This window comes from Macaca nemestrina, chromosome 3 (assembly GCF_043159975.1).
Source record: "Macaca nemestrina isolate mMacNem1 chromosome 3, mMacNem.hap1, whole genome shotgun sequence".
NCBI classification, from domain to species: domain Eukaryota; kingdom Metazoa; phylum Chordata; class Mammalia; order Primates; family Cercopithecidae; genus Macaca; species Macaca nemestrina.
In genome coordinates this window covers 21,056,590-21,075,170 of record NC_092127.1, presented here as the reverse complement: position 1 = coordinate 21,075,170, position 18,581 = coordinate 21,056,590, and the positions used below count along the sequence as shown (strand labels likewise).

The 18,581-nt window shown below is 39.0% G+C and overlaps 1 protein-coding gene across 5 annotated transcripts in view; it reads left to right on the top strand.

Annotated features, from left to right (window-relative positions):
* The window catches only part of LOC105466706 (palladin, cytoskeletal associated protein), a 433,580-nt gene that overhangs the window by 199,881 nt on the left and 215,118 nt on the right, over positions 1–18,581 (top strand). For all 5 annotated transcript variants that reach the window (XM_011715817.2, XM_011715818.2, XM_071092848.1 and 2 more), the window contains exons 9-10: positions 15,229–15,348; positions 17,682–18,024. In XM_011715817.2, coding sequence (XP_011714119.2) covers positions 15,229–15,348; positions 17,682–18,024 — 463 coding nt within the window. The remainder of the gene's footprint in view (positions 1–15,228; positions 15,349–17,681; positions 18,025–18,581) is intronic.

Below are 18,581 nucleotides of genomic sequence, written 5' to 3'. Positions count from 1 at the left end.
ATTAGTTATGTCTTTTAGCTTAGGGGCACCATTTAAAAAGTATTGAGAAACTTAGAGTCCCATGAACCAAGAAAGTTTGGTTTACTTTCTAGAGGAAGAGTGTCCAATCTTTTGGCTTCCCTGGGCCACACTGGAAGAAGAATTGTCTCGGTTCACACATAAAATACACTGACACTAATGATAGCTTATGAACTTAAAAAGAAATCTCATAATGTTTTAAGAAAGTTTATGAATTTGTGTTGGGCCACATTCAAAGCTGTCCTGGGCCACATGCGGCCCAGAGGCCACGGGTTGGACAAGCTTGCACTAGAGGGAGAGGAGGAAGACTCAAGACACGTTTGAGTACACACCAAAAAGAAAATTGAGTGGGTTTTGGAATTCTAAATGCCAAAATGTGCCTATTTCCAGTCCTCTTCCAGGACTCACATTCCAGCCTGCTGGCCTGTGAACTTTACCTCTCTCAGCAGAGACTGAAGGATTCTTCTCTGGGCAATTTGAACATCCCGAGAGAAAAAATAAATCCAAAGATAATGATTTGGGAGTTTCTGTTATAAAGATGCCACTTAGATTGTGCTATTGGGAAGACCAAAGTGGATAAGTTCCTCTCTTGTACTCAGAGCTTAATAAACTCCCATCCCTGTCAGACAAGCAGAGATAAAAGGCATCTGGAGAAATCCTCTAGCATGAATGATACAGAAAAAAAACAAGTGACCTTCCTAAAAGGGAACTTTGAGAAAATGGATTTGCAAAGAGAGGAAAATGTAAAACAAAACAAAACAAACAAAATATCTCTTAAAGGATATAAGGAAATCATTCCACCCAAGAAATAAAAATGAAAAGCTAGAAAAAAAAAAAAAAGAGAGGGAGGACACTTGAGAAACAGAGTTCTTGAAATGAAAAGGTTCATAGCCAAAATGAAACTTGAGCAAATGTCCCACAAAGTACAGCAAAATGACAAAGAAGGGATGTAAGAGAGAAAAGGCAACAAAATTAGAGATGTATAGCCGAATAACTGGGATTCCAGAAGGAGAGAAGAAAGAAGAGGCAAGAGACAGGATTATCAATGAAATAATTTTTTTAAAGTTCCCCCAACTGAAAGTTATCAGTTTCCAGATGGAAAAATCCACTGATCGCACAACATATGGAATAAACCCAAAGCCAAGCGCATCATCATGAAATTCAGAATTTCCGGGACAAGGAGGTCATTTTACAAGTGTCCAGAGAGAAAACATCAGGTTATATACAAACCAGAAAGATGCAAATAGCGTAGGCCTTCTCAGCAGTCACACTAGACACAAAGAGACAATGAAGCAAGAACTTCAAAATTGTGAAGAAAATTACCTACAACTGGGAATTCTGCCCCTAGGCAAAACTTCATGTGGAAATCTAGCAGAGATATTTTCAGACTTGTAAGGTCCCCAGAATTTTCCTCTGGAACGCGACAGTGTGCTCCACCACAGCAAGAGAATTCACCCAGAAAGGGCAAGATGTGGAGGTGGGGCACTGGAAGCAGGAGATCACATGGAAGCAAGAGGCAAAGGGCACCCCCAGGAGGGTGACAGTTGTGCATCAGGAATGAAGGGCAAGTTCAGATTGGAGCCGCGTGTCTCGAGAGACAAATGCAGTGAGGCTTTCGTCGTTAGGAGGTTCATTGCCTCTGCCTGTCTTTTATTTGGATGACAGAATGGCAGGGCGGTAAGCCTGACCCAAAAACCTCATCTCTACTTGGGCTGTCCTGCTCTGCCCTCCAGGGACTGTCACCTGAATCAGCTGGGAACACCCATTTTACTGCCACAGAAGCGTTCTGCTTTGACTCGGGCCTGACATCTAGAAGTTGGCCATGTTGAGTTTAATTAACCATCTATGCCTGAGGTTGCAATTTTTTTAATTTTTACAATCAGACCTTGGTGATGACCTTGAGCAGTAAGATACAAATAACTCCCAAATGCTTAGCGTTTCAATAGTGGAACACTAGGCGTAAATGGGTAAAAAGCAGAAAATACCAGCAATCTCATTGCTGGATATATACCCACAAGAAAGGAAGTCAGTATATCGAATAGATAACTGCACTCCCATGTTTGTTGCAGCACTATTCACAATAGTTAAGATCTGGAAGCAACCTAAGTATCCATCAACAGATGCATGGCTAAAGGAAATGTGGTACCTATACTCAATGGAGTACTATTCAGTCATAAGAAGGAATGAGATCCTGTCATTTGCAACAACATGGATGGAACTGGAGCTCATTATTTTAAGTGAAATAAGCCAGACACAGAAAGACAAACATCCCATGTTCTCACTTATTTGTGTGATCTAAAAATCAAAACAGTAGAAGGATGGTTACCAGAGGCTGGGAAGGGTATTGAGGGGCGGTGGGGGTGGGGGGTGCAGATGGTTAATGGGTACAAAAATATAGTTAGAAAGAATAAGACCTAGTATTTGATAGCACAACAGGGTGACTGTAGTCAATAAGAAATTAATTGTACATTTAAAAATAACTAAACGAATGTAATTGGATTGTTTAATTGGAGCATAATTGGACTGAATAACTAAAAGGATAAATATTTGAGGCGAAAGATAGCCATTCTCCATGATGTGATTATTTCATACTGCATGCCCGTATCAAAACATGTCATGTACCCAATAAATATACATATTTTCTATGTAACCACAATTTTTTTTAATTTAAAAAAAGAAACAAAATACGGAGATGCCATCTCCAGCAATAACTGTATTCCTGCTGAATGCCCACATGAGACTCCACCAGACTGCCCCACTGAGTGAGCCTTGTATTTCCCGGACTCACTCAAGACCTTACCCGCTGACTGCCCCATGGGGCTTTCGGAAACTTTCAAGGACACTGAATCTAGCTGATAGTCCAAGATGGTTCTTGGGATCTTTTTCCTAACAGTGACAAGGTTACCTTTTCTTTAGTCAACCAAGATTTGTGCTCACTACTCAATTTTTTTAAACTAAAGAATGCATTTTTTAAGGATATGGTAAACACATAAAGAAAATCAAAGGAATTATCTCAAAGGAGAAGGAAAATAAAATTGGGGAGAGCCTATGAGGTATTTCTAAAGCACTGGAAATGTCTTATTTCATAGACTTGAGCATAGATACACAGGGGTTCATTTCACTGTTATTCCTTAAATGGTACATTTTAAATATCCTTCTTTATATATGATATTAACTACAATTGACAATTTTTAAAAATCCTTTGCAATTTTTTTTTTCTGAGAGAGTCTTGCTCTGTTGCCCAGGCTGCAGTGCAGTGGCACGATCTTGGCTCAGTGCAACTTCTGTCTTCCAGGTTCAAGCGATTCTCCTGCTTCAGCCTCCCAAGTAGCTGGAATTACAGGTATCTGCCACCACGCCCGGCTAATCTTTGTATTTTTAGTAGAGATGGGGTTCTGCCATGTTGGCCAGTCTAGTCTTGAACTCCTGACCTCAGGTGATCCACCCACCTCAGCCTCCCAAAGTGCTAGGATTACAGGTGTGAGCTACCGTGCCCAGCCTCCTATACAAATATTGATACAAGCATTGCATTTACCCACACCGGATTTCATCTTGTTGATTTTAGCTCAGAGTTCTTTCTTACCAACTGTGTTAGCCAAACCATGTGGTTTGAAAGGTAAAAGCTGGATTTCTTTTTTAGTTACTTGGGACAAAATTAAACATAGTTGCAAAGGAAGCCATTTATGAAAATGTCCCCTTATTACCCAGGGGACCCAGTAATCTTATCCTTGCTGCCTCATCATTTTATGAGTTTCCACAAACAAAATGGTATTTATTTGTATTTAACCAAGTGTTAAGTAGGTCCAGGAACTTGAATACAATTCAGGGTTGCCTTCTGGGAGGTATTGCTGTGACTTTGTAATTTTTAGGTAACTGTAAAGAACAGAATTTGTCACCAGTAAAAACATTTCCTGATTTAGTGATTTATTAAATGCCCTCAAATCAAAACCTTAGGAAATCCAAACATGGGAAAATTAGATTAAAATGCATCATAATTAAGGTTACTAATAACTATAAAATTTTCCACTTATACTGGAGACAGTTTCTTTAGTACAGATAAGTAAGTCTCTAACTCCCTTTATGTGACATAAGCAGTCATTTTCTGATTTCCATTCCTTACTACAATTTATTTTACAGATGTCTTATACGTCTTTGTTCAAGTAAGATGCTACCAGATGAAAATCCAGTATTATAACCTGGCTCATCTCATTTCCTCATGACTTTCTTCATTTTTATAATGTCAGAACCATACAAGCTATGATGCTGCTTTCTCTCAATAAAATGTGAGCCTCTTGTCACTGTCGGATGAAATTTTCCTTGGGAAGAAAAGCGAGCACCCTTTGGGACATTGTATTAAAATTTTATCTAGTTAAAAGAATTATCTAGTAAAAATTGCTGTGACATTTCAATGCATGACGATCACTAAGAGAACATCCCAGTGTTTTTTATTTTTCTATTTTTGTTCTTTAAGTCTGTAATTTTTCTAAATGTTCCATGTGTCGTGAACTTTATACAGGCACATACCTTATTTATGCATGGAAGTATTCCTACAAAATCATACTCAATGAATTCCACTCAATCAACTTTGAAACACACAAAGGAAGCCTGTAGGAAAATTGGTCTTACTGAGAATTCCTTTAGAAAATAGTCTTTTTACAAAGGAAGTGTTTTTTTCCTTCATCTAAATTTCATGCATGCATTTATTTAAAAATAATTATAGGAAGCCTACCATGTGTGAGATGCTAAGAATATGGCCATGAACAAAAGTTGTTTCTGCACTCAGAGGTTATATTTCAGGGAACCAGAAACTAACAAACTAATTACACAATAAATTATTTAACAGGTTGAGGTGGCACATAGTCCCAATTACTCAGGAGGCTGAGGCAGGAGGATTGCTTGTGCACAGGAGTTCAAGGCTGCAGTGAACTATGATTATGCCACTTCACTCCAGCCTGGGCAACAGTGAAACCCCTGTTTCTAAGAAAGATTTTAAAAATAAAATAAAACAAAAATGCACCAGCTTTATTTGATTTTGTGATTGTCTTCTACTATCTGCTAAAATCTCCCACTAGAGGCCTGGGCAACAGAGCAAGACCCTACCTTTATGAGTCAATCAACGGATAGATAGATATTATTTAATGACAGTTGTGATGATATTATTTGTGATAGATATTATTTAATTACAGTTGTGATGATATTATTTGTGATAGATATTATTTAATTACAGTTGTGATGTCTCCAAAAAAAGTTTACCATCCTAAAATTGCTTTTAGGTGGCAAAACTGATGAAGTCTAATTTAAAAAAAGGATTCTCTGAGAAAGTAATGTTTGTGGGGAAACATAAGACTGTGTAGGAGAGTGCTAAGTACTCTGGGAGGAGTCAGGGCTTAGAAACTTATCAGAGTGTGGCTTCACAAGGAGCTGCCCCGGAGCCCATGTGCCCAGTGCTCAGAAGGTGATGATGTGCGAGGCACAGAAGGAGCCTAACTATGCAGGGACCTAATTATGCAGGGCTTCAGAGACCACGTTAAAATTTTTTATTTTATCCTCAAAGTCATGGAAGGATGGGAGGATAATAAATTTTCATTCTTATTAAGAGAGCCCTCTGATTTAGAAGGGGCAGCTGTATATTTATCCTCGGGTTTTCTGAAAATGGCATGACTAAAAGAACCACAAAGTCACAGAAGCATCAGAAGGAATTCTTTACAAGTCATCAAGATCATTGCTCTAAAACCACTTTATATTGTCCCTACTGAATAAAATTGTATCGCGTTTTTAAATGTAGGTTTCAAGGCACAGAATTATGTCTATGTTTATAGTTGAAGCATCCTCAGGCATTGAACTGGCAAGGACATTTTTCTCAGTGTTCCCAGCACCTCTGTCTTTCCAGGTGTAGGTGATTCAAGGTTGAGAGAAGTGCTTTCCAGAGAATGCTAAGCCCTGGGAGGTTAGTCCAGGGACGTAAGGCCTGGTTGTCCAGGCAGGAAGTGCCCAGGTGTTCTGAACGCTGAGAAACCTTCACCACTCTCAGCAGCATCTGCGAAGGGAGAAGGAAAGTGACTGAGCACTGCCTGAAGCCCACTGCTCCAAACCTCGTAAGAAGGGGCTATTAAGCATGTCCACATTATAATGTACTCTCAACTCAGCTTATGTCCTATTCCAAGGTGTCTTATACCTTAGAGGACATATAGCCCTCCCCTTGTGCAGATGAATAATTCTCGTGAATCATTTGGATAATGAGATTAATTATAGTTTTTTCAGCATTGGGAAACTCCATTGCCTGACTTAAATCTTTCATTACCTCACTTTACGTAAGATTTCTTGTGTTCTGAACTAGGAAAAATGCAGAACAACTAGAGAGGCTTTGTGCTCTAGACAAAAAAGAGCATCAGCCAGGTGTGGTGGCTCACGCCTGTAATCCCAGCACTTTGGGAGGCTGAGGTGGGTAGATCACCTGAGGTCCGGAGTTCGAGATCAGCGTAACCAACACGGTGAAACCCTGTCTCTACTAAAAATACAAAAATATATATATATATATTAGCTGGGCATGGTGGTGTGCACCTGTAATTCCAGCTACTTGGGAGGCTGAGGCAGGAGAATCACTTGAACCTGGGAGGCGGAGGTTGCAGTGAGCCGAGATAGCACCATTGCACTCCAGCCTGGGCGACGAGTGAAACTCCATCTCAAAAAGAAAGAAAAAAAGAACATGCATGTGGGAGACTGGATGCCGACCTTCAGCATTTTGGCTCTAGCATTAATTAGCCAGGACCCTGAGAGAATCCCTTTGAACACCCAGGATTCATTGATATTGAGCCTGAAGAAATGAGGGATTTCACCTAATCAATCTCTTACAGCACTGATCTTGTATTTCCCCTTCTATGGCTAACCACACTTTTAACTCATTCTGTAACCATATGCATTCAATTTAAAAATTCCCAATCCCTTGTACCTTTCCAGAGACATCTCACTTTCCAAATGATTCATCTGACGTGAAGCTCCAGCTTGAATTATTTCCACACTTTCTATCTTCCTCTTCAAATGGAAAGCCAAGAACTGTGTATAGTACAGTCGAAAAACACAGGATTACTTCATGCTGTCTCTGTTATCTTATTGTGTTCCTTCTATTCAGTGAACTTTTTAATCAAATAATCGCTATATGCTCTGCATGTATCCGCATCTCTCAAACATTTATCTGGAAACCCTTTTCTTAATATGTCAATCACTCAGGACTCGTTGATAATTATTGAGCCAGGAACTGTCCTGTGGGGCAGTATTTTTAAACTGCTGCTCACGGCCCATGAAGGTGGATGGCAACCGCCATGTTATAAAAGTAGAATAAAACTAGTAGCATGCACCTTGTGTAATAACTTTAAATATTCTTTTGTGAAACTTTTATGTCCATTATGTGTGTGTGTGTGTGTATGTATGTTTATGTACCTATCCTATACATGTGACTGGGTTAGACATAAAATGTATCTCTCTGTGGATTTCAATCAAAAATGTTTGAAACCTATCTTTTTAGGACACAGTTCTCTATACTTTTCTGAAGATAAAAATAATCTGGAAAAGGCATTAAAAAAACCCTTGGCCTCAACCCAGATCCACTAAATTAGAATCTCTAGGGGAGAGGAGGGTTCTGTGTAATCAATATATTTAATCAGTGAGTGCTCCAGGTGATTCTTCCCATCAAACAAGTTTGGAAAATTCCACCATGAAAGACTCAAGATTCAAAAAGTTAACAAGAATCTCCACCCGATCTTATAAATAGCCGTGTCTCCCCATCCCAACCAGAATAACTCAATCTTATTGAGGAATTAAGGCATATCTAATACAAATGTTAATAATGTTATAGCTACATCCTTGAGTGTATACCAAAGGCCACATGTAAGATAGAAATAAAATTAGAGTAATGCAGAGTCCTGCCTATTTCAGAGTTGCCAATTCATTTTTCTATCCTTTAGTTTTTCTTCATTGTTTTAAACAAAAATCACTGATTTAAAAATATCAAAATAGTTTATACATTCTGCTTCATAGTTTTGACATGTTTTTATATTTATTTTTGTCACATTTTGAATTGGTAAATATCATAATACATAAATACATAGAAGATACATTATTATATGTTATGGGAAAATAATTCTAAGTATTTATGGGATAAAATGCAAGCTTTTGACATATGTATACTTGTAGAATGATTAAGCTAATTAACATATCCATTACCTCAAATACTTATCATTTCTCTTTAAAATACTCTCTGTTAGCTATCTTAAGATATACAGTACATTATTGTTGGCTGGGTGTGGTGGCTCATGCCTGTAATCCCAGCACTTTGGGAGGCCGTAGCGGGCAGATCACGAGGTCAGGAGTTCGAGACCAACCTGGCCAACATGGTGAAACCCCATCTCTACTAAAGATACAAAAAATTACCTGGGTGTGGTGGCACTCACCTATAATCCCAGCTACTCGGGAGGCTGGGGCAGGAGAATTGCTTGAAACCGGGAGGTGGAGGTTGCAGTGAGCCAAGATCACGCCAGTGTAGTGCTACAACCTGGGTGACAGAGCGAGACTCTATGTCTCAAAAAAAGAAAAAAAGAAAAAAGATATACATTACATTATTATGAACTATAGTCATCATGAACCTATTCCTCCTGACTAATTGAAATTTTGTACCTTTTGACCAATGTCTCCCCTTCTCCTGTCCACCACACACCCCTCTCTGATTAACCATCTTTCTACTTTACATTTCTTTTAGATTCCACACGTAAGTAAAATCATGCAGTATTTGTCTCTCTGTGCCTGGCTTATTTCACTTAGCATAATGTCCTCTAGCTTAATCTATGTTGTCTCAAATGACAGAATTTCCTGATTTTTTTTTTTTTTTGAGACGGAGTCTCGCTCTGTTGCCCAGGCTGGAGTGCAGTGGCCGGATCTCAGCTCACTGCAAGCTCCGCCTCCCGAGTTTATGCCATTCTCCTGCCTCAGCCTCCCGAGTAGCTGGGACTACAGGCACCCGCCACCACACCCAGCTAGTTTTTTATATTTTTTAGTAGAGACGGGGTTTCACCGTGTTAGCCAGGATGGTCTCGATCTCCTGACCTCAGGTTCCGCCCATCTCAGCCTCCCAAAGTGCTGGGATTACAGGCTTGAGCCACCGCGCCTGGCCAATTTCCTGATTTTTTAAGGCTGAATAGTATCGCATTGTACATATATGCCACATTTTTTAATCCATTCATCCACTGATAAATACTTCCATTGTTTTCATACCTTGGCTATTGTAAATGATGCTTCAACAAACATGGGAATGTAGATATTTCTTCAACATGCAGATTTTAATTCTTTGGCAATATAGCCAGAAGTGGGATTGCTGGATCATACCTCATAACTTTATACCATTGAGTTATGGTGTTTTCCCAGTTCCCACAATGCATCTTGTGAGAGGGGACATTTGCCTGATGGAGATGCTACGGTGAGCAGAGGTGAGCCTGCCTGAGTTTATACCTTCCCTCCCTATGACACCACAGCTGCCTATTTTATGGGATGTGGTCTTAATGTGCTTATTATTTATAGAGATACAGTATCGAAATTATAAGCACAGTATATAACCTGGATTCAGGATTTCAATAGATTAATTTTTCATTTTGCTCTGATCAACACTACAGAAAGCAAAAGTAAATATTCCGGTAATATTGAACCCAACTGGCTTTGTTTTCCACCTGGGTCAACACTGGGAACGCTAGAAAAATTCTGTAACGTGTTATCCGTATAAGTCCACAATCATACTGGGCACAACACGTTGTCCTTTAAAGGTCTAATTTGATCATAAAATTTAAAAACATAACTTGTGTTACTCAGTGGTGAGACATGAAATGAGCTATCAAAGTCAGCGGCCATCACCATGAGTCAGATGAGATCCAATGTTGCCGTATATAATACTACCTGCTGCATTATAACCCGGCATCCACATGACAGTGCCCAAAAAAGTATTCCAGGTGTTTGTGAAAATTACCCAGTGTTTTCCACTACTTCTAGCATAGGAAGTCTTGAGTGGTACCATCATTTCAGGAAAAAAGGGGAAAAAATTGTTTTATTTGAAACAAAACAGCGATGTTATTAAGAACTCAAAGTCTCAGGCCAGGCGCCATTGGCTCACGCCTGTAATCCTAGCACTTTGGGACTCTGAGGCAGGGGGATCACCTGAGGTCGGGAGTTTGAGACCATATGACCAAAATGGAGAAACCCCGTCTCTACTAAAAACACAATATTAGCTGGGTGTTGTGGCACCTGCCTGTAATCCCAGCTACTCAGAAGGCTAAGGCAGGAGAATTGCTTGAACCTGGGAGGCGGAGGTTGCAACGAGCCGAGATTGCGCCATTGCACTCCTGCCTGTTTAACAAGAGTGAAACTCCTCTCAAAAAAAAAAAAAAACTCGAAGTCTCTTGTAATTGAAATACAGGCCATTGAGCTCTCTTGAGATTGCTGTACTTTGTGGTGTTTTTCATATATTGATGCCTATGCATATAATGATGCCTATGCATTTATGCTATAACTGGACAACAGAAATATCCAGTTATGTAAGGGATAGATTAGTTCAGGTTATGTGTATATATTTTTAACGTATTATTTTTAATTATAACTTTTGAGATATTTCATATCTATATGTTTTTCATATATAGATATGAAAAATATACATATAACTTGAAATAATCTATCCCTTTATATAACTGGGTATTTCTGTTGTCTCTTTGTAACAAGTTTTAGTGTATAGATACAAGCTGAAATATATTGTCTCTGTTTTAAAATTGAAGCTTCATGAAAATTTTTAATTATTTAAAAGATAGAGAACCATATACCTGTTTGTACCTTTAAAAATTTGTACATTGTATTTGTATTACCTATTCAAAAAAATAAAAGTTTTTAAATGGTAGAGAGAAATCTTAAGAATAAAGAAAAAGAAGACAATTCAGGAAACTACATTCGATTTTGTTTTTACAGACTCCGTAGGAGGGGTTGCAAAGCTATCAAGACAAATAGGAGAAAAAGACCAAAAAGATCCTGTCTTTGTGATTATAGGATCATTACAGTAGATCAAATATGTGGTCAATTTCTTAAAACACTGCATAATGAACTAGAATTTTAATTTCTTCAGAAGTCTGAAATAAACTTTTAATTTTTAATCGCCTAAAAATTTTAATTCTATATTATATTTCCTACTTCCACCTTATATTTCAAAACAATTTTGCCAAATAGTTTCTGGCAAACATTTTTGCTTGCAGCTGACTTAACTGCCTTTTTAAGACTGCACAATGTTGAAGGAAAGAGAGAAGGAGGACTTAAAAAACTATCCCATTGTCATGTGGGCATTAAGGGTGTAAACTTTTGGAGTTAGAATAGACCTGATGATTTTCTAATTCAAGTCCAATTCATGTAAAAGATGTGTCTCAACCCCTTAATAAGATTACAGACAACTCAAGAGCAGGAACCATTAATTATATCTGTAGCTATAAAATATTAAGACAGTGTACTCTTAAAAATGCTTAACAAGTAGACAGATGACTGTAAAAGCTTCTAGGAGCTGTTCATGGATGAAGATTCCAGACTTTATCTCAAAAAATTTTCTTGACATCTCACTACCTTTCCTTAACAAGTCTTTCCATTCATGTAACGTACCTTCTTCCCTCTTGCTGCAATTAGGAACCATTTGTTCTTATTGTTCTTCAAGAAAGATGTAGAATGTTTGAGCAACTTCTTCCTGATTTTAATGTCTTTGCATTTATGATACCTATCACAGTGTTTTACTTAAATTCACTTTTTTGGTTTTTGGTTTTTTTTTCCTTTTGAGACAGAGTTTCGTTCTTGTTGCCCAGGCTGGAGTGCAGTGGCCCGATCTTGGCTCACTGCAACCTCTGCCTCCTGGGTTCAAGCAATTCTCCTGCCTCAGCCTCTCAAGTAGCTGGGATTACAGGTACCTGCCACCAAGCCTGGCTAATTTTTTATATATATATTTTTAGTAGAAATGGGGTTTCACCATGTTGCCCAGGTTAGTCTTGAACTCCTGACCTCAAGTGATCCGCCTGCCTCGGCCTCCCAAAGTGCTGGGATTACAAGCATGAGCCACGCTCCCGGCCTTAAATTAGCATTTAAATGGATGAATACTTAATATAGATTTCATTGCCCTTTACTTTTTTTATTATGGTTAAAGAAGCATATAACATGAAATCTACCTTCTTAAATTTTTAAGTATACACTACAGTATTGTTAACTATATGCTTAATGTTGTGCAGCAGATGTCTAGAACGTTTTCATCTTGCATGACTGAAATTCTATGCCCACTGAACAGCAACTGCCATTCCTCCTTGCCTCCAATGCTTGGCAACCAGCATTCAACTTTCTGCTTCTAAGAGTATGACAAGTTTAGATACCTCTTAAGTGGAATTTTGCAATATTTCTCCTACTGTCATTGCCCTTTACTTTTACCTCAATGAAATTATTTAGGTTCAATGTAGAACATAAAATTAATAATAGAACATGAAGAATAAACTAAGTTTTTCATACCCCATTTAAACATCAAATTGAATAATATGCTGAAAGAATAAGGTGTGTGTTTTTACAATTCTCGCAATTTTAAACCTGTATTAATATATCTTAGAAATGAGTTGACCTTGAGCTACGCTACAATGCTAACCTCTCAAAAGCTTATAGTCACCGTAGTCCTCAGATCTTTCCTAAGGAACAAAACATTTTGACACAGAAGAATCCTTGCATTTTAGCTTTTAACAAAATCTCAAGCAGTCTGTTAACCAGACTACCATCAGCATCATCAGAAATGGGGATAAGTAAAGGCTTTGGTGGGTGCGGCCAGGGGGTTGATAAAACCTAAGAATGGAGTAAGAAATGGAGTGAAACTCAATGATGCCTATAGGCCATATTACCTGGTAATACAAAAAAAATGCATGTTTGACCCAATAACATAACATTAAAAACTATATAGTTTGATAATACCTGGACAAATTTTGAAATGATAGATAACATGAATTTTTTTCTAGAATCAAATACAACGAACTGCATTTGCCTTTGAAGAGTGAGATTATTAAGGGATATTAGGTATATAAAGGGAATTCAATTATCAAGAGAAACATTTACACTTTATACTTTATTATTTTCTTTTGCACTTATTTTGATTTCTAGGTAAAATATTAAAATATTTAAAGCTCTCTCCAATAGACAATTTTTTTTTAAACATAGCACTTTTACCTACAGTTAGTACTTTTTTTATTTCAGGGTTTAAAACATAAAATGTTTTGAAACAGATTTGCTAATTTGGTCTGAAACATTTGGTCTGAAACGTTTGATCTGAAACGTTTGCTCTTAGAAGAATGTTAGTGAACGAGATTTAACTTATCAAATTCTATGAGTTAGCTGCTGCAACACAGAGCATCCCAAAATTTAGTTGCTTAAAGCAGCAACCATAATTCTGTGGGTGAACTATTTGGCTTGGCCTCAGCTAGGCAGTTTTTGTGGTCTGTGCCAGGCTGGGCTGACTGCAGCTGGGCTCTCTCAGTGCGGCCGTGGTCAGCTGCCAGGATGACTAGGAATGAGTCAGTTAGTCTAGGATGGTCTCTCTTGGAAGGGCTTATGTCTGCTCCATATGGTCTCTTCCTCCTACAAGCTACCACAGCCTTGTTCACCTAAGGGTCCATCAGGGTTCCAAGAGATGGAGCAGAAGCAGGCCAGGCCTCTCAAGGCTCAGAATTGGCCAACAACATCACTTTCACCACATTATAGGCTAAAGCAACTCACAGGGCCAGCCCAGGTTCAAGGGATGGGGAAATAGACTCTGCCACTTGATGGAAGGAGTTGCAGAGGCACATTACAAAGAGGCACGTCTACAAAGGAAGGAGTAATTGCAGCCATTATTACTAAAAAATCTACAATACACGGCCTCATGCTACCCCAAAAATATGTGACTAACCGAGGGAATAACTTTGTGGGAATCCAAAATCGATCACTTTTCTTAACATTCGCCCATATAATTGTCTTTATTTTACTGGTACAATATAAGCAATTATTCAACGAGTAAAACTAATTAATACTCTAGATATAGCTTCCTTTTAATGGTAACAGCTAACACTGGCTATGAAGCATTTGCTATATGCCAGGCAATATCTTAAAGCACAATATGGCATATCACAAAAGTAGGCGGTGGTTAGGGTTTGGAGTCTGGAGCCCAACTCGGTTTGAATCCCTATGTTAGTATTTATTAGCTGTGTGACTTGGGCAAGTGAATTAACCTTATTGTGCTTCCATTTTCTACCTATAAAGTGGGCTAATAATAAACTTACATAACTCATAAGATTGACATGATGATTAGATTTAATCTGTGTTAAGTGCTGGTAACAATACCTAGTGTATGGTAAGGGTTATATAGCTGTCAGTTCTTGTTGTTATTGTCGTCATCATCATCATCATCATCCCCCTCACAATAACCCTGTGATAGTTAATTTTGTGTGTCGTGTATGACTAATACAAACTTTGTGAGGTAGCTTTTATTATTGTCTCCATTTTATAGAGAAGAACATTGAAGTTCAGGGAGACCGACCAAAGTCACAAAGGCAAGATGTGGCAGGGCCCTCATTCAAGCCCAGGCAGCTGTTTTGAATCTGGGCTTTTCATGCCCTGCAACACTGCCATGCCATTTAATAGTATGTTCCAGAATAGTTGTCTACAGGTCAAACATATACAGGTCATGTTCTTTTTTCCCCCATGGTCAGCATTTCGGAAGAGCTTTATTTTCCCCACTAATTAGTTTGCAGCTGAGCAGACAGATATAAGAGGTAGCTATATGTACAGAAAGAACTCTGACATGCAATGAACTTAACTCCTACATGCAAAGTACAGAGTTACACACTTGCAGACATCTCATTTTATCTTCACAGGTAACCCATTAGGTATATATTATCCCCATTTTGTAGACTAGGACGCCGAGACTGCTCTTGTCCAACATCACAGAGAGGGTCTACCTCCAAAGCTTTTTCTGCTAGGCAGAATTGCTAAATTAAATGTAGAGAGATTCTATCACAAACACTTTTGTAAAGTGAATCCGTAATAATCATTACCTAATTTGTTTGTTGAGGAAAGGCAGAGGGTCTCACTTCTTAAAAAGTGACTTCATGGTTAAACTCTGATGAATGATTCTGTTCTCTTCACTTCCAGAGGAGATTTGCACCCTGGTTATCGCTGAGACTTTCCCTGAAGATGCAGGGATCTTTACATGTTCAGCAAGAAATGATTATGGATCAGCAACCAGCACTGCCCAGCTGGTTGTCACCTCAGGTATGTGAGGAGTAAAAACGACGACTAGGTTCTGTTCCCCAGCACCAGTGTGGTTGGTCACAGCAGAAAGGGACTGTCCCAGCCAGGTGTGGTGGCTCATGCCTCTAATCCCAGCACTTTGGGAGGCCAAGGCAGGCGGATCATTTGAGGTGAAGAGTTCGAGACCAGCCTGGCTAACGTGGTGAAACCCTGTCTCTACTAAAAATACAAAAATTAGCCAGGTATGGTGGTGTGTGCCTGTAATCCCAGCTACTCTGGAGGCTGAGGCCAGAGAACCACTTGAACCCAGAAGGTGGAGGTGGCAGTGAGCCGAGATCGTCCCACTGCACTCCAGCCTGGGTGACAGAGTAAGACTCTGTCTAAAAAAAAAAAAAAAAAAAAAAAAAAAAAAGAAAGGGACTGTCCCAGGAAGAGAGCTCAGCTCAGCCTTCAGGAATGCTGGCCACTCCAGGAGTCACCCTAACAATCTAAGTTTCATGGTGGAACAAAGGCTTTAGGGGAGGGGAGGAGAGGGAGTGAGGTAGAGATGATAAACAAAAAGATAATGATCGTGTAGCAACTGAACACACATGGAGCTTTCTTTAACATCGTGCAGTCTTGGTCTTGGAAACGATGGAGCTGGTTTCCTAACATCCTCCTGCTAATCTAGAATCATATTCACATTGGAAAGCCACCTCTACATCAGAGGTGCAGTCACTTTCTCAGCAGTGCCAACACATGAGATCTGGAGATACTTGTACAAATAAGCCATTGTCCAATCCACTACTGAAACTTTGGAAAAGGTAATACAAGATAAGCCTTCTTGTATAAAATGTAATACAAGATAAACACAGAGAAATTGTAAAGGCCTTCGAACTCAAATTTCATTGATAGTGTATATCAAGGATAGTATATAACTAATATGAAAAAGAAAGCAACGTATTATTGAAGCCAGTTTTCAAAAATACGTGAATATTTTCTAAACTCAAAAACTTACCACTAGGGAAGGGAATGTGAAAAAGTTTTTTTTCTTTTTCTTTTATTTTTATTTGACTGTTTTCTACAGTTACTAATGAGTGTTAGCTTACTTTAATTGCCTCATCTCTGCCATTCATCTTAAAGATATCTTTAAAATATGTTTTTGACCAAGCCTGGCACATAATGTGCATAGTAGGGAATCAATAAATGGGTCATTCGTTGAATGATACACACTTGGAGATAACAACTGAATTGTACTTGGATTCCTTCAGAAGAGCAAGAACTTGGTGCTAGGTGGCAGTAGAGACACAACCAAAACTTATTTAGGGACCTTAGAGTGGCAATTGTAAATGCTTTTTCATCTTAATTACGAACAGAAATGGGAGAATCATCTTAAATGGGAAATGGTTTCTATGAAAGACTACTGTAAGTGCTGAAAGAAACCTAAGTGTCAGGGTCGGAGTTACAGAGCAAGGAGGACCCCAGCGTTTTGATTTCGAGTTGGCTTCAACACTGTCCCATCAAATGGCCACAGCAGGAGTGCAGTGCTTAAACAATATGGCCAAAACCCTGGGCTCTATGAGTCTGAGTGGCAAAAATTTGTGTGTAATATTTTCTATTTGTTTCTGCGGTATATCTGCTATAGGTCAAACATAATCAACAAATATTTTATTTTTGAACTTTTTGTTTACCTCAATAAGCATTTTTGAGTGCACGCCAGGAGCTCTGCTGGGCTCTGGGCAAGGTGCAGAATCTAAAAAAGACGTGATCTCAAGATGCTTTCAGCCTATTGAGGGCAACAAATAAAAATCTCTTTCGTACTGAGTTATAGTTGGAGCAATCATCTAATATGGAAAAAAAAATATTTTTATGAGATGATGAAATTTTACTTGGACTCTGAGCTTTACTTCCCTAGCTTTAGATGAATAGCCACATAAAACCTTTTCAGCTTGAGCCAATTTGAGTAATGACAGCTAGGATTTTCAGTCGGGCCCATGGACCAAAACGTGAGAGGACAAAGCATTATTAGTTGCTACTGTTTGTGTTGTCATTTTTTATTTATTTATTTATTATTATTATTATTTTTTTTTGCCAAGTTCTATCTTTAGCTCTTGTTTGAAATTTTTAGGATTCGGTAGCTGGGTTCCCCACACGTGAGCTCAGTCAGGAAATGAAACGGTAGCACTCATTCAAAACAAGCTTGAAAGAACCAGGCCCTCCAGCTGGCAGTGCTTCTGCATCAGATGAGAGCAGCACAATCACCTCTTCTTTAACAACTTCACACAACACATGATTCTCAGAAGACTCTGACAGTGTGAAATCACTTGTTGAACTAGTAGCATCTTCTTATGTTTTTCCTCTTTCCCCTTCCTCAGCCAACACCGAAAACTGTAGTTATGAGTCAATGGGAGAATCCAACAATGATCACTTCCAGCACTTTCCACCTCCCCCTCCAATTTTGGAGACAAGTTCCTTGGAATTGGCTTCAAAGAAACCATCTGAGATGCAGCAGGTGAACCACCCTGAGTTAGGCCTGAGCAGGGCAGCCCTTCAAATGCAATTCAGTTCTGCTGAGAGGGAAACGAACGGAGTCCATCCCAGCCATGGAGTAAATGGACTGATTAACGGCAAAGCTAACAGTAATAAATCTCTTCCAACACCAGCTGTCCTGCTTTCACCCACTAAGGAGCCACCACCTCTGCTTGCCAAACCAAAACTGTGAGTATTTCTGCATGGTTTTATAATAATTTCCATACCCCTGTTACATTTCCTTTCTGGTGAGAAAAAACTTTTGCCTGGACTCAACTATGTGGCAAGTTGTCCTTGACTCATGTGACCTTTGCTGCCAAGTGGTATCCTTCAACAATAGAAAAGATACCTAAAAATAAAGAAGGGAAATGAAAAGCTTAGTGAAATCTGCCCTTTGCTGAAAGCTGTGACTTGGTTACAGCTATGAAAAATATCTGTGCCCGGTGTGGGCTTCCAGCATACAGCTAAGGATGTAGCCACTCCCCGGAGGCCATGGAAAAGGGGGATCTACTTTGAGCCCTTTATTAAAAGCATTTCCAAAAGTGGGTGTAAGCACTTTACATTTGTTACTTTAAATATTAAGTATCAGTAAGGAGATCTGATATAGACAAGCAGGGAAAGACTAAAAGCTGAGGCTGGAAATTCAGGGTGCAGATCCTGGCAGGGCAATGAAACCGGAGGTAAGCAGGCTTGTGGGCAAGAAGAGCGCCTTTCACAACACAGGCTACTTGGCTTGGAATTCCATG